We start from the raw sequence: 14,623 nt of genomic DNA on the forward strand, positions 1-14,623 counted from the left end.
TTCAGATGATCATCTACTATTCTTGCTTTCAAGAGCTTAAAACTATGGCAGGTGGTGGTTTGGTGGTCGACATCCCACTGTTAAATATTAATAAGAGTAAAATGTCATGCAAAAGGCAAGTAATTTTACATAACTTGCTGCTAGAGGAAAGTAAATCAATCAAAATGGGCATCAGTTATTTTTCTTTTTAAATAAAATAAGCCATTTAGTAATAAAGTGAAAACCTGAACTAAAAGTATCCCTAACCTATTAAATGGGGATGTTCTGGAATTCAAAGAACAAATTCCAGGTTAATTACAAATTAGCAAATAAGGGGATTCTGCAAAGCTGGACAATTAGACTACTAAAGATACAACAAAAGTAGCTTCCTTATCTATCTATCATTTACTCCTCCTATTTACCCACTCCTCACCAAAAACAAACAAACCGTATCTACCCTAATAATAACTCATGAAATATCCACACCAATGGGAGATAGAAAAGTATAAGGCTAGGTCCCTTCCTCAAAGAATTTACAATCTTGTTAGAAGCAATAAATGTATTACAAGACCAATATAGGCAGTACAAGATCAAATTACAGCTTATAAAAATGAAGAATAAGCATTACAGAGAAAGCAAGAGATTAGATTAGAATACATCATAGAGCTCGGAGCTTGATTGAGTTAACTTGACAGTGATACCAAAAGAAGGAAGGGTGTCTTCTAAGCTAAATCCCTAGGAAAAATTATTCAGCCAAGGAGCCTAAGGAATAAAGGCTTCTATCAGCATTCATGAGAATGCCCATCTAACAATCCTTTAGGTTCTAAGTAGCTCACCAGGAGCTAAAGGCAGAAGAAAGTTTCCAAACTCTTCAGTCTAGATAACCATTACAGGGAAGTTCATCATTTAAATAAGACTATCCTATCACAATGGCCAATTTAAAACTAGCAGGCTTTTATGATTAGAATGAAAAAAAAAAGAGCATGATTTCCTCACCCTATTTTTAAAATGTACTAAACTATTACAAAAATGTATAAACAAATATATGTTTAAAAAAAGAAAAAATAAAGAATTAGGAGACCACTACAAGAGGCCCAATATCTGCATAATAGGTAGGTGTTCCAGAAGAGAAGATAGATAAAATAAACGGGTGGAAACCACCAACAAAATAATTCAAGAAAATTTCCCAAGAAAAACTTTCAGATTGCAAGTTTCAATAAAGGACACAGCCTGGCCTACTAAATGAAAATACACAAATGGCACAACACTGGAGAAAAAGAAAAAAACAAGTTGCCAAAGTAATAAGAATCACAATGGGAATTACCTTTCTCAACCACTACAGTGAGTCTGAAGACAAATTTCTGAAGTAAAATTATTTTCAATCCATAATTCTATATCCAGCCAGTGTTTTTTAACATCAGGGCAGACATGCAAGAGAGGTCTCAAAAATATATCTCCCATGCACCCTTTACTCAAGAAGTTAGTAGAGAGGTGCTTCACTAAAATGAGAATAAACGAAAAAGAGAAAGGGATTCAACAAGGCATACAATACAAAAGAGAAGCAAGGGGAGTCCCCAGGAAGAAACTGCGGGGTGATCCAAGGACAATAGCTGTGAATGTAGAAAATAACCAGGCCTAACTGGAGCAGACTAGGAGGTTCCTGAAGTGATTTCCCTAAGAAGAAGAAATTAAGAATTGTTGTGTTTATCAGTAATTCATTCTTTTTTATTACAGAATAGTATTCCATTGTATGGATATATCACAGCTGATTTAGCCATTCACTCTCTGAAGGACATATTTTTGGTAATTAAGAATAAAGCTGATATAAATATTTATGTATATGTTTCTGTATGAATGTAAGTTTTCATTTCTTTAGGTTAAATGCCTATGAGTGGGACTGCTGGGTCACAGAGTGAATCCATATTGAACATATGGTAAGTATATGTTCAATTGTTTTCCAGAGGAGCTGTATCAATTTGCATCCCCTCCAGCAAGGTATGAGGGTTCCAGTTGTTCTAAGTCCTTGTCAGCACTTGGTATTGTCAAAAGTTTTACACTATTTCAATAGATGTGCAGCAGGAATTCACCATGACTTTAATTTGCATTCCCCTAATGGCTAGTTATGTTAAACATCTTTTGCTGAGCTGATATTCCACTCTATATCCTCTCTGCCAAAGCCCATTAAAGATTTTTAATTAGATTGTTTTCTTACTGTTGAGTTTTCAGAGTTTTTACATATTCTGAATATAAGTCCTTTGAAGGTATGTGATTTGCAAATATTTTCTCCCAGTTTATAATCTGTCTTTTCATTCTCTTAACAGTGTCTTTCACAAGCAAAGCTTTTAATTTGATTCAGTCCAATTCATCGGTTTCTTCTTTTATCAATCATGATTTTGGTATCATGTGAAACGACTTCTTGCTTATACCAGCTCACAAAGATTTTCCATGTTTGCTTCTAGAAGCTGTGTAGCTTTATATTTCACATTTAAATGTGGTACATTTTATTTTATTTATTTATTTTTGAGATATAATAGCTGATATTTATTTAGTGCTCAGGACATGTAACATCTCATTTAATCCTCATGGTGGTTCTGAGGTTGTTAAGACAATGTCAAATTCCAGTTCAAAATTCCAGTTCAGAAGCAATAATCAGGACAAATATTGTATTATTATCAGAGACAATTTCAAATGAAAATATAACTTTCACAGATCAATATGCATCAAATAGTACTGAATCAAAATATAAAGTAAAAATTATAAGTACAAGAAGAAATGAGAGGGCTTCCCTGGTGGCACAGTGGTTAAGAATCTGCATGCCAATGCAGGGGACACGAGTTCGAGCCCTGGTCTGGGAAGATGATGTGCAGTACATTTTAAGTTTATTTTTGTATAATGTGTGTGGTTTAGGTCAAGGTTCACTATTTTTGTATTTGGATGTCCAATTGTTCCAACACCACTTATCAAAAGTGCTATTCTTTTTCCACTTTGCAACTTTGGCCATATTTGTGTGAGTCTATTTCTAGAATCTATTTAATTGATCTATATGTCTCCCTTTGCCAATATCACAGTCTTGATTGTGGTAGCTTTGTATTAAGTTTTAAAATCATGTAGTTTGATTTTTCCAACATTTTTCTTTTTTTAAAATTTATATCTATTTATTTATTTAACATCTTTATTGGAGTATAATTGCTTTACGATGGTGTGTTAGTTTCTGCTTTATAACAAAGTGAATCAGTTATACATATACATATGTTCCCATATCTCTTCCCTCTTGTGTCTCCCTCCCTCCCACCCTCCCCCAACATTTTTCTTTTTCAAAATTGTTTTGGTTGTTTTAGGTCCTTTGCCTTTCTATACAAATTCTAAAATTGGTTTCTCTATAACTACAAACAGTGCTGCTGGGATTTTTGTTGTTGTTGCTGTTGTTATTGCTTTAAATCTATAAATCAACTTGAGGAGAATCAACATCTTAACTATAGTGAATCTTCCAATTCATGAATATATGTCTCTCCATTTATTTAAATTGTCTTACTTTTTTTTAAAATCAGGGTTTTACAGTTTTCAGCATAGAGATCTCATACATATTTTGCTACATTTATACCTAATTCTTTCATTTTGGGAGAGCTACTATAAATGGATTTTTTAAAATTCAGTTTTCAATTGTTTATTGCTAGTATACAGAAATATGATTGCTTTTTGTAGTCTGACGTTGAACCACTTGCTAAACTCATTTATTGTGGAATTTTTTTGTGGATTCCTTGGGATTTTCTACATATACAATCATGCCATCTGCAAACAGAGACAGTTTTATTTCTTCCTTTCCAATCAGTATGCCATTATTTCTTCAAATATTTTTGCCACACCACAACCGTTCTCTTCACATTCTGGGTCTCTGATGACACAAATGTTAGGTCTTATGATAGTCTCAAGGTTTCTGAAGCTGCTTATTTATTTATTTTTAACTTTTTTTCTCTATTCTTCAAATTGGATTTTTACTTATCTATTTTTAAGTTCACTGACTTATTCATCTGTTATATCCTCTCTGCTACCGAGCCCATCCAATGAGTTTTTCACTTCCATTATTGTATTCCTCTGTTCTAAAATTTCCGTTTAGTTCTTCTTTATATCTTCTATTTCTTTGCTGAGACTTTCTATCTTCCCACTCATTCCTGGAATATGGTCATAATAGCTGATTTTAAAAGTCTTTTTGAGATAATTTTAACATCTGTGATCCTGGCACTGGCATCTGTTTTCTGTCTTTTCCCATGTGAGTTCAGATTTCACTGGTTCTTTTTAAGCTGAGTAATTCAAGATTGTATTCTGGACGTTTTGAATATTATCTTATGAGAATCTGAGTCTTATTTAAGTCCCACCAAGAATGTTGGTGTTTTTGTTTTAGCCAGTAATTGACCCAGTTGGGTTCACACTTCAAGTTCTGACCATCCTTCTGCAGGCTGCATTTCCAATTTCAGTTCAGTTTGCAAAGCCTTTGTAGTCATACTGAATGTGTTCCATAATCATTCCACGCAGTGTCCAGTTTGGGGCTTGGGGGTGGTCTATCCCATAATTCAGTCCTCAATGTTTTGTATGCTGTTTAGGATCACACTCATGCACGCACAGCTTGGAAGTCAGCGCAGAAGTCGGTGAGCAACTTTAAGTGATCAGTTTCCCAAGCTCCTCATTCTCCTGCAATCTTTTGGTTTCCTGGGGCTTCGCTTTTTCAGCCTTCCAGCAGAAAGCTGGGGCTTCATTAACCCCATTCTGCCATGTACTTCCTGTAACTGTGCCCACATAAGGGCCAAGCAACAGAAGAGCAGAGGGAGAAGAAAAGCAATGGGATTTGGAAGGTTTCCTTCCCTCTGAGATTTAGGCTCCTGCCTGCCCCACTGACGCCACTGCAGCTACTGCCCAGGATTGCTTGAGGCCTTGGGGGCAAGAGAATGAAGAAAAGGGGGGAAAAAAGAAAAAAGAGAAAATGTGGGATTGCCACATTTTCTCTGAATATTAGGAGACCCCTTTCCTGATCCTTGAGTCAGAACTAGAGGGCTTCTCGTGGTGCTTTTTCTGTCCACGTTAATAATGCTCACGTCCAAGTTTCAGGATACATTAAGTTCAGGCTGGGGCGTACTGGAAGAAAAAAAAAATGGTAAACTCACCGCCGGTTCAGTAGTACTTTGAATTCTGGTCTTCTTCCCCAATCTGCCTCCTACTATTTATTTTTCAGAGTCCTCAAATAGCCACTCCAAGCATTCTGTCCAGGTCTTATAGCTGCATTCAGTGGGAGAGACAGGGTGAAGTGTGCTTACTCCATCTTATCTGGAACCAGAACCTGGACTACTGCTTTTCATAACAAATTTTGTAGAACTGATTGACTAAACTATTTGTTAAATTTGGTTATAAGAAATTAAAATTTAAAAATAAATAAATCCTGTAATAACCTTATTGAGGAAAAGGGAACAAGCAAGCTAATAGGATCACATTTTTTTAAGCACATATACTTTTGGAAATTAAATGCTTAGGAAAAAAGTGAAGTTCTTAATTGTACTTTGCTTTACTTCTTTAAATCTTATTCTACCTGTGGATTTTTGTAAATGCTGAGACTAAAGTACTTATCCAAAGTATGAGACAGAGGAAGCCAACTGCAGATGAGAAGCTATAAACTGTTTAAGAAATTGAAAACAAGTTCAGGATGACCAACACTCTGAGTGTAAGCCCAACAGTTTCAAGAAATGAGGCTAGAGAAGCAGGCAGGCATCAGTTCAAGGTTTTGTATGCCATGTTAATCTAAGGTGGGTGGATTTACCTGAGTAAAGGAAGACCCTGAAGTGTTTTAGCAATGGTCGGGGGTGACATGATCCTATTGGTATTTTTGAAGGATCACTCCTCTGTAGAACATAAAGGAGCATAGAAAATGAGTCTTACTGTCTGAATCTAAAGGGTCACATCAAGTTGCAGGACAGTATATACTAGTATGATTCCACACATGGTTGGGGGTTATGGGTAGGGAGGGAGATTTTATACACACACATACACACAGGCACACACATAATATTATTATACACATCTTATATAATCACATGATTATATATCCAAATATATCCATAAATCATATGATTATATGAATTTATATCTGATTATGATTCTATATAATTATATATATATATATGTATGTATATATGTGGATAAATAGATTAAAATATGTATTGAACGTTTCTGGAAAAAAACACAAGAAACCAGTAAGAGTGGTTAGAGAAGGAGAGTGAAGGGCTAAGAGAAAAAATCTTTTACTTTTCACATTATTCTTCTGTTTGATTTTTAAATTCTTTTACCATGAACATTTACACTCTTAAAAAGGGTTGTAAAAAAAATGGAAGATCTTATGCATAAATTAGATATGAGAGATATAAGATACTAAAGCAGGATATGTATGAATGAGCCTAGCGTTCAGTAACACTGTTTCTAGCATATAGTAAGCACTCAAACACTGTTACAGATCTTCCCACAAATAAGATATTACCAATCATTTATAAAGTAATTTCACAACACAAAACAGCTTTCTAATTACATTACACTACACTATACTGCACTAATTTACCAGGTATTTTCAAGCATTCAGAAATGTGAGGAAAGATAAAGAGTAAGAATGGATTTTAAAGATATTTATTATTATCATTTAATTACTGTAAAAGAAATGCTTTTACAGTAAAAGCATTTACTGTAAAAGAAATGCTTGCATATTTGTCTCAATTTCTTAAGCACTGAAGGGTATAAAGGGAAACAGCAAAAGAGCCTTTCCTGCCCTGGTCCTTCTAATTCCAATAGCCAAATATAACCATTCCAAATGGCCTCTTGAGTTCTATACAATTCCAGACTTTCTTTGCGCATATAAAGCACATATAAATATATATACTTATATACATTATATTCTCTTTCAAGGAAATAAACCTCTGCTCCTTAAAATAATCTAGACCTATTCTATTATGTTGGCTAAAAAGTTCGATCAGGTCTTTCCACGTGAGCTTATGGAAAAACCCAGACAAAATTTCTGGCCAACCCGATATTTCTTACGTGTCATTTTTCTAAACCCAAATAGAGTAATGAATAGACAAATCACTAAACTGGCAGATAAAGTTAAATCTTTCAAGTCAGGAAATGCTAAAATGGACATACTAACAGATAAAGTTCTCAATGATCGCCTAACACCCTCTGATAGAAAAGATAAACCTTAACCAGGGCAAGCAAAAGTTACTTTAAGGGGAAAAAATGCACAGGCTGAAATGAACAAAAGGACAGATGATAGGTTTTTAAAAGGTTAAAATATATAATGAGGGGTAAGGGTTTATCCCAAACCTTTAGGTCCCAGAGTCTGACTATTATGCTCTTCCATAAAAGGAGTCATCAGAGATCTTCTAACACACCCTTTGATTAAACAGAAACTTAACGAGGGCAAGCAAATTTGGAATAACTTTTATAGACATTCTATACTGAACAGACCAGAGGTCTAATCCAGAATTTACATATTTCTTATATTCTTATGACTAGGGTAAGAAAGTGGTCACATATTACAGCAGTAGCTGGAGACGTCAAGCAGGGAAGGCAGAAGAGGTGCAGTTGATCTTCTGTAATAGTTTTCCTTCATCTCAACTTTCAGCTTGTGTTCTGCAGTTTCTAGGGCAAAAATAAAATCCAGGACCAATATTTCAGGGTTTAAAAAAAAAGTCTCCAGAAGTCAGAATAAAAATCACAATCTCTTTATGGGCTGTTAGGAAAAAGGTAGTTTTTCCCTGCATTTGTATGGGGCAAGAAAAATTAATTCCTAACTATTTTAACTGAGAATAATAAAATTATTTGGTTATCAAACAGTGGAATTTACTCTCTTATTTCTTAATATTAATAGGATCTTCACTTACTTTTAGAGGATGTAGAGGAGAAAAACTTTTAAATAATTCAACAAGCTTTTAATTAATTACTTTTTCACCCAAGGTAATGAATAAAGAGAAAAACCTCAGTTTTACTCAAGTTGGTGCTTTGAAAGAACACAAGAGATAAGATGAGTTGCTCATTTACAGCATGAAGTAAAGAGTTAAAATGGGACAGACAGGCTGGGCAAGGTTCTAGTCACTCATTGATTTAAGTAGTGATTTTTAAGTACAAAATAATTCATTAGATTGAACACATTATGGAGGGAAGACACATAAGAATTAGTGAGAAACCTGATCTACAGAATATTTTTAAAGAAAAACTATTGATAAGCTTAGGTATATATTTATATTTCAACTGGAAGCAAGTAAACAAAATATAAACTTTTAAAGATCCTAGGAAGACTTCCTTTGAGGAAAAGATATAAGGATAAATTTTAGTCACAATATTCTGAATTCCCAAAATATTACACCACCTATATGCAAAGGTTAAAAAAAACTTCCAAACCAAACAGAAACCATTTTCTGGAACACCCAAGTGACTGGCTTTTGTAACAATGAAGAATTGAACATCTATATAATATGGTTTTGAGAATCTAAGCCATAGTCATCAAAAGGTGACTTTATCAACTAGTATTTATAACACTCTTTAACAAATTATTCCAGAATCTTAACAATTCTTTTTCTTACCAAAAAACTAAATTTTATTAACAAAATGACAAAACAGAAGAGTTAATGTTATCCTATTCTCCACATCTCCATTTACAAATGTATCAGCAAATACAAAGTCACAGTCTGCTATCATTTTAACACTAAGCATAATATGTCAACTTTAAAAGTACATAATTCCAGGGCTTCCCTTGTGGTGCAGTGATTAAGAATCCCCCTGCCAATGCAAGGGACACAGGTTTCAGCCCTGGTCTGGGCATATGCCACATGCCGCGAAGCAACTAAGCCCATATGCCACAACTACTGAGCCTGCGCTCTAGAATCCGTGAGCCACAACTACTAAAGCCTGTGCACCTAGAGCCTGTGCTCCGCAACAAGAGAAGCCACCGCAATGAGAGACTGCGCACCGCAATGAAGAGTAGCCCCCACTCACCACAACTAGAGAAAGCCCACACGCAGCAACGAAGACCCAGCCAAAACTAAAATAAACAAAATTAAAAAATAAAAGTACATAATTCCTGCCCTTTTAGAGCCTGAAATTTAAAAGAGAACACAAATATGTTTTTAAAAATAAGATAAACAATGTAAACAAATTGAAAAGTGCACATAGAAAAAACCAGGCAAATCTAGTATTTATGAAAACCTATTGAGAGAAATGTGTTGGTCTAATAGCGATTAGTGTCTTAGTCCCCACACCGTGATCTCAATTGTTTTCCAAAACAAGGAAGTAGGGATCTTGGAGTAAAAGGGTTCCTGATTCCAACTCTGCTGAAGGGAAAGTTCAAGGAGAGCCTGAAACATGTACTGGGCCAGAAAGCTAGAATGATATCAAAGAACACTGAAGTTACATCAGAAGGACAAGCAGCCAATATATAAGGGCTTCGCTTCCACTAGCGAAAAAAAGTGAAAATTTTAGTCTGAGAAGAATAATGACTGCAGTGGGATAAAATAAAATATATAAAAATCCATGATCTCATAGTGATACTCAAAACGAAAAACAGACCAGAGGGAAGACAGCAGAAGCAAGAAGAACTACAATCCTGCAGCCTGTGGAACAAAAAACACATTCACAGAAAGATAGACAAGATGAAAGGGCAGAGGGCTATGTACCAGATGAAGGAACAAGATAAAACCCCAGAAAAACAACTAAATGAAACGGAGATAGGCAATCTTCCAGAAAGAGAATTCAGAATAATGATAGTGAAGAGGATCCAGGACCTCAGAAAAAGAATGGAGGCAGAGAATGAGAAGATGCAAGAAATGTTTAACAAAGACCAAGAAGAATTAAAGAACAAACACACAGAAATGAAAAATACACTAGAAGGAATCAAGAGCAGAATAACTGACGCAGAAGAACGGATAAGTGACCTGGAAGACAGAATGGTGGAATTCACTGCTGCGGAACAGAATAAAGAAAAAAGAATGAAAAGAAATGAAGACAGCCTAAGAGACCTCTGGGACAACATTAAACACAACAACATTCACATTATAGAGGTCCCAGAAGCAGAAGAGAGAGAGAAAGGACCCGAGAAAATATTTGAAGAGATTATAGTTGAAAACTTCCCTAACATGGGAAAGGAAAGAGCCACCCAAGTCCAGGAAGTGCAGAGAGTCCCATACAGGATAAACCCAAGAAGAAACACACCGAGACACAAGTAATCAAATTGGCAAAAATTAAAGACAAAGAAAAATTATTGAAAGCAGCAAGGGAAAAATGACAAATAACATACAAGGGAACTCCCATAAGATGAACAGCTGATTTCTCAGCAGAAACTGTACAAGCCAGAAGGGAGTGGCATGATATACTTAAAGTGATGAAAGGGAAGAACGTACAACCAAGATTACTCTACCCAGCAAGGATCTCATTCAGATTCGATGGAGAAATCAAAAGCTTTACAGACAAGCAAAAGCTGAGAGAATTCAGCACCACCAAACCAGCTCTACAACAAATGCTAAACGAACTTCTCTGAGTGGGAAACACAAGAGAAAAAACCGACCTACAAAAACAAACCCAAAACAATTAAGAAAATGGTCATAGGAACATACATATCGATAATTACCTTAAACGTGAAAGGATTAAGTGCTCCAACCAAAAGAGACAGGCTTGCTGAATGGATACAAAAACAAGACCCATATAGATGCTGTCTACAAGAGACCCACTTCAGACATAGGGACACATACAGACTGAAAGTGAGGGAATGGAAAAAGATATTCCATGCAAATGGAAATCAAAAGAAAGCTGGAGTAGCAAAACTTATATCAGATAAAATAGACTTCAAAGTAAAGAATGTTACAAGAGACAAGGAAGGCCACTACATAGTGATCAAGGGATCAATTCAAGAAGAAGAAATAACAATTATAAATATATATGCACCCAACATAGGAGCACCTCAATATATAAGGCAACTGCTAACAGCTCTAAAAGAGGAAATCGACAGAAACACAATAATAATGGGGGACTTTAACACCTCACTTACACCAATGGATAGATCATCCAAACAGAAAATTAATAAGGAAACACAAACTTTAAATGACAAAATAGACCAGATATAATTGATAAATTAAATAGATTTAATTGATATTTATAGGACATTCCATCCAAAAACAGCAGATTATACTTTCTTCTCAAGTGCACACGGAACATTCTCCAGGATAGATCATACGTTGGGTCACAAATCAAGCCTCAGTAAATGTAAGAAAATTGAAATCATATCAAGCATCTTTTCTGACCACAATGCTATGAGATTAGAAATCAATTACAGGGGAAAAAACATAAAAAACACAAACACATGGAGGATAAACAATACATTACTAAAGAAACAAGAGAGCACTGAAGAAATCAAAAAGGAAATAAAAAAATACCTAGAGACAAATGACAATGAAAACATGAAGATCCAAAACCTATGGGATGCCCCAAAAGTAGTTCTAAGAGGGAAGTTTATACCTATACAAGCCTACCTCGAGAAACAAGAAACATCTCAAATAAACAATCTAACGTTACAACTAAAGGAACTACAGAAAGAAGAACAAAACCCAAAGTTAGCAGAAGGAAAGAAATCATAAAGATCAGAGCAGAAATAAATGAAGTAGAAACAAAGAAAACAATATCAAAGATCAATAAAACTAAAACCTGGTTCTTTGAGAAGATAAGCAAAATTGATAAACCATTAGCCAGACTCATCAAGAAAAAGAGGGAGAGGACTCAAATCAATAAAATTAGAACTGAAAAAGGAGAAGGTGCAACAGACACCACAGAAATACAAAGCATCCTAAAAGACTACTACAAGCAACTCTATGCCAATAAAATGGATAACCTAGAAGAAATGGACAAATTCTTAGAAAGGTATAACCTTCCAAGACTGAACCAGGAAGAAATAGAAAATATGAACAGACAAATCACAAGTTATGAAATTGAAACTGTGACTAAAAATCTTCCAACAAGCAAAAATCCAGGACCAGATGGCTCCACAGGTGAATTCTTTCAAACATTTAGAGAAGACCTAACACCCATCCTTCTCAAACGCTTCCAAAAAATTGCAGAGGAAGGAACACTCCCAACCTCATTCTATGAGGCCACCATCACCATGATACCAAAAGATAGCAGACAAACATACTACAAAAAAAAAAAAAAAATTACAGACCAATATCACTGATGAATATAGATGCAAAAATCCTCAACAAAATACTAGCAACCAGAATCCAACAACACGTTAAAAGTATCATACACCATGATCAAGTGGGATTTATCCCAGGGATTCAAGGATTCTTCAATATATGCAAATCAATCAATGTGATACACCATATTAACAAACTGAAGAATAAAAACCATATGATCATCTCAATAGATGCAGAAAAAGCTTTGGCAAAATTCAACACCCATTTATGATAAAAACTCTCCAGAAAGTGGGCATAGAGGGAAACTACCTCAACATAATAAAGGCCATATATGACAAACCCACAGCAAACATCATTCTCAATGGTGAAAAACTGAAAGCATTTCCTCTAAGATCAGGGAGAAGACAAGGATGTCCACTCTCACCACTATTATTTAACATAGTTTTGGAAGTCCTAGCCACAGCAATCAGAGAAGAAAAAGAAATAAAAGGAATCCAAATTGGAAAAGAAGAAGTAAAACTGGCACTGTTTGCAGATGACATGATACGACACATAGAGAATCCTACAGATGCCACCAGAAAACTACTAGAGCTAATCAATGAATTTGGTAAAGTTGCAGGATACAAAATTAATGCACAGAAATCTCTTGCATTCCTATACACTAATGATGAAAAGTCTGAAAGAGAAATTAAAGAAACACTCCCATTTATCACTGCAACAAAAAGAATAAAATACCTAGGAATAAACCTACCTAGGGAGACAAAAGACCTGTATGCAGAAAACTATAAGACACTGATGAAAGAAATTAAAGATGATACCAAAAGATGGAGAGATATACCATGTTCTTCGACTGGAAGAATCAATATTGTGAAAATGACTATACTACCCAAAGCAATCTACAGATTCAACGCAATCCCGATCAAATTACCAATGGCATTTTTTACAGAACTAGAACAAAAAATCTTAAAATTTGTATGGAGACACAAAAGACCCCGAATAGCCAAAGCATTCTTGAGGGAAAAAAACAGAGCTGGAGGAATCAGACTCCGACTTCAGACTAGACTACAAAGCTACAGTGATCAAGACAATATGGTACTGGCTCAAAAACAGAAATATTGATCAATGGAACAGGATCAACAGTGAGCCACAACTACTCAGCTCGCGTGCCACAACTATTGAAGCCCACCCGCGTATAGCCCAGGCTCTGCTACAAGAGAAGCCACCTCAGTGAGAAGCTCACGCACCACATCGAAGTAGTAGCCCCTACTTGCCGCAACTAGCGAAAGCCTGTGCACAGCAATGAAGACCAATGCAGCTAAAAATAAAGAAAAAAAAAGACACATGCATCCCAATGTTCATTGCAGCACTATTTACAACAGCCAGGTCATGGAAGCTACCTAAATGCCCATCTACAGATGAATAGATAAAGATGTGGTACATGTATACAATGGAATATTACTCACCCATAAAAAGGAACGAAATTGGGTCATTTGTAGAGACATGGATGCATCTAAAGACTGTCATACAGAGTGAAGTAAGTCAGAAAGAGAAAAACAAATATCGTATATTAACGCATATATGTGGAACCTAGAAAATGGTACAAATGAACTGGTTTGCAGAGCAGAAACTGAGACACAGAAGTAGAGAAAAAACGTATGGACACCAAGGGGGGGAAGCGGCAGGGGGTGGGGGTGGGGGTGTGATGAATTGGGAGATTGGTATTGACATGTATACACTGATGTGTATAAAATGGATGACTAATAAGAACCTGCTGTATAAAAAAATAAATAAAATAAAATTTTAAAACAAACGAAAAACACTTCACTATTCACAAAAGGGCACAACTTGGTATTCTAAAAATTGGTAAATAAAAAGGAAAAAATTCAAGCCTTTATCCTACCCTTCTTGTAATAACTATTATTTCAGGGGAAACAAACAGCTAATGAAATAAAGTTCTACTCTGTAGAATAATTCCAATTCAGAAATTTGGAAGGAAAAAGAAAATAAGAAAAATCACCATTTTGCAACCCCTGTAGAAACAATGGATCAAGACAATGTACTCAGGACTTTCCTGGTGGCACAGTGATTAAGAATCCACCTGCCAAAGCAGGGGACACAGGTTTGATCCCTGGTCCGGGAAGATCCTACATGCCGCGGAGCAACTAAGCCCATGTGCCACAACTACTGAGCCTGAGCTCTAAAGCCTGCGAGCTGCAACCACTGAAGCCCGTGCACCTAAAGCCCGTGCTCCACAACGAGAGAAGCCACCGTAATGAGAAGCCCGCACACCGCAACAAAGAGTAGCCCCCAGTCTCCGCAACTAGAGAAAGCCCGCACGCAGCAATGGAGACCCAACGCAGCCAAAAATAAATAAATAAATAAATTTATTTTTTAAAAAAGCCTCTGGGTCTAACTACAAGTTCACAGGAAATGTGGAGGAT

General features: G+C 35.7%; 1 protein-coding gene across 6 annotated transcripts in view; it reads right to left on the reverse strand.

The window, feature by feature from the left end:
- Positions 1-14,623, reverse strand: part of TTBK2 (tau tubulin kinase 2) — a 143,788-nt gene that overhangs the window by 84,208 nt on the left and 44,957 nt on the right. For 2 of the 6 annotated variants that reach the window (XM_079915109.1, XM_079915110.1), the window contains exon 4: positions 7,546-7,647. The exons of 2 other annotated variants lie outside the window; for them this stretch is intronic. In XM_079915109.1, coding sequence (XP_079771235.1) covers positions 7,546-7,647 — 102 coding nt within the window. Of the gene's footprint in view, positions 1-5,135; positions 5,248-7,545; positions 7,648-14,623 lie in introns of those variants that run through there. 2 more of the 6 variants (XM_079915111.1, XM_079915112.1) reach the window with 2 other exon arrangements.

Source organism: Stenella coeruleoalba, assembly GCF_951394435.1.
Source record: "Stenella coeruleoalba genome assembly, chromosome: 2".
NCBI classification, from domain to species: Eukaryota; Metazoa; Chordata; class Mammalia; order Artiodactyla; family Delphinidae; genus Stenella; species Stenella coeruleoalba.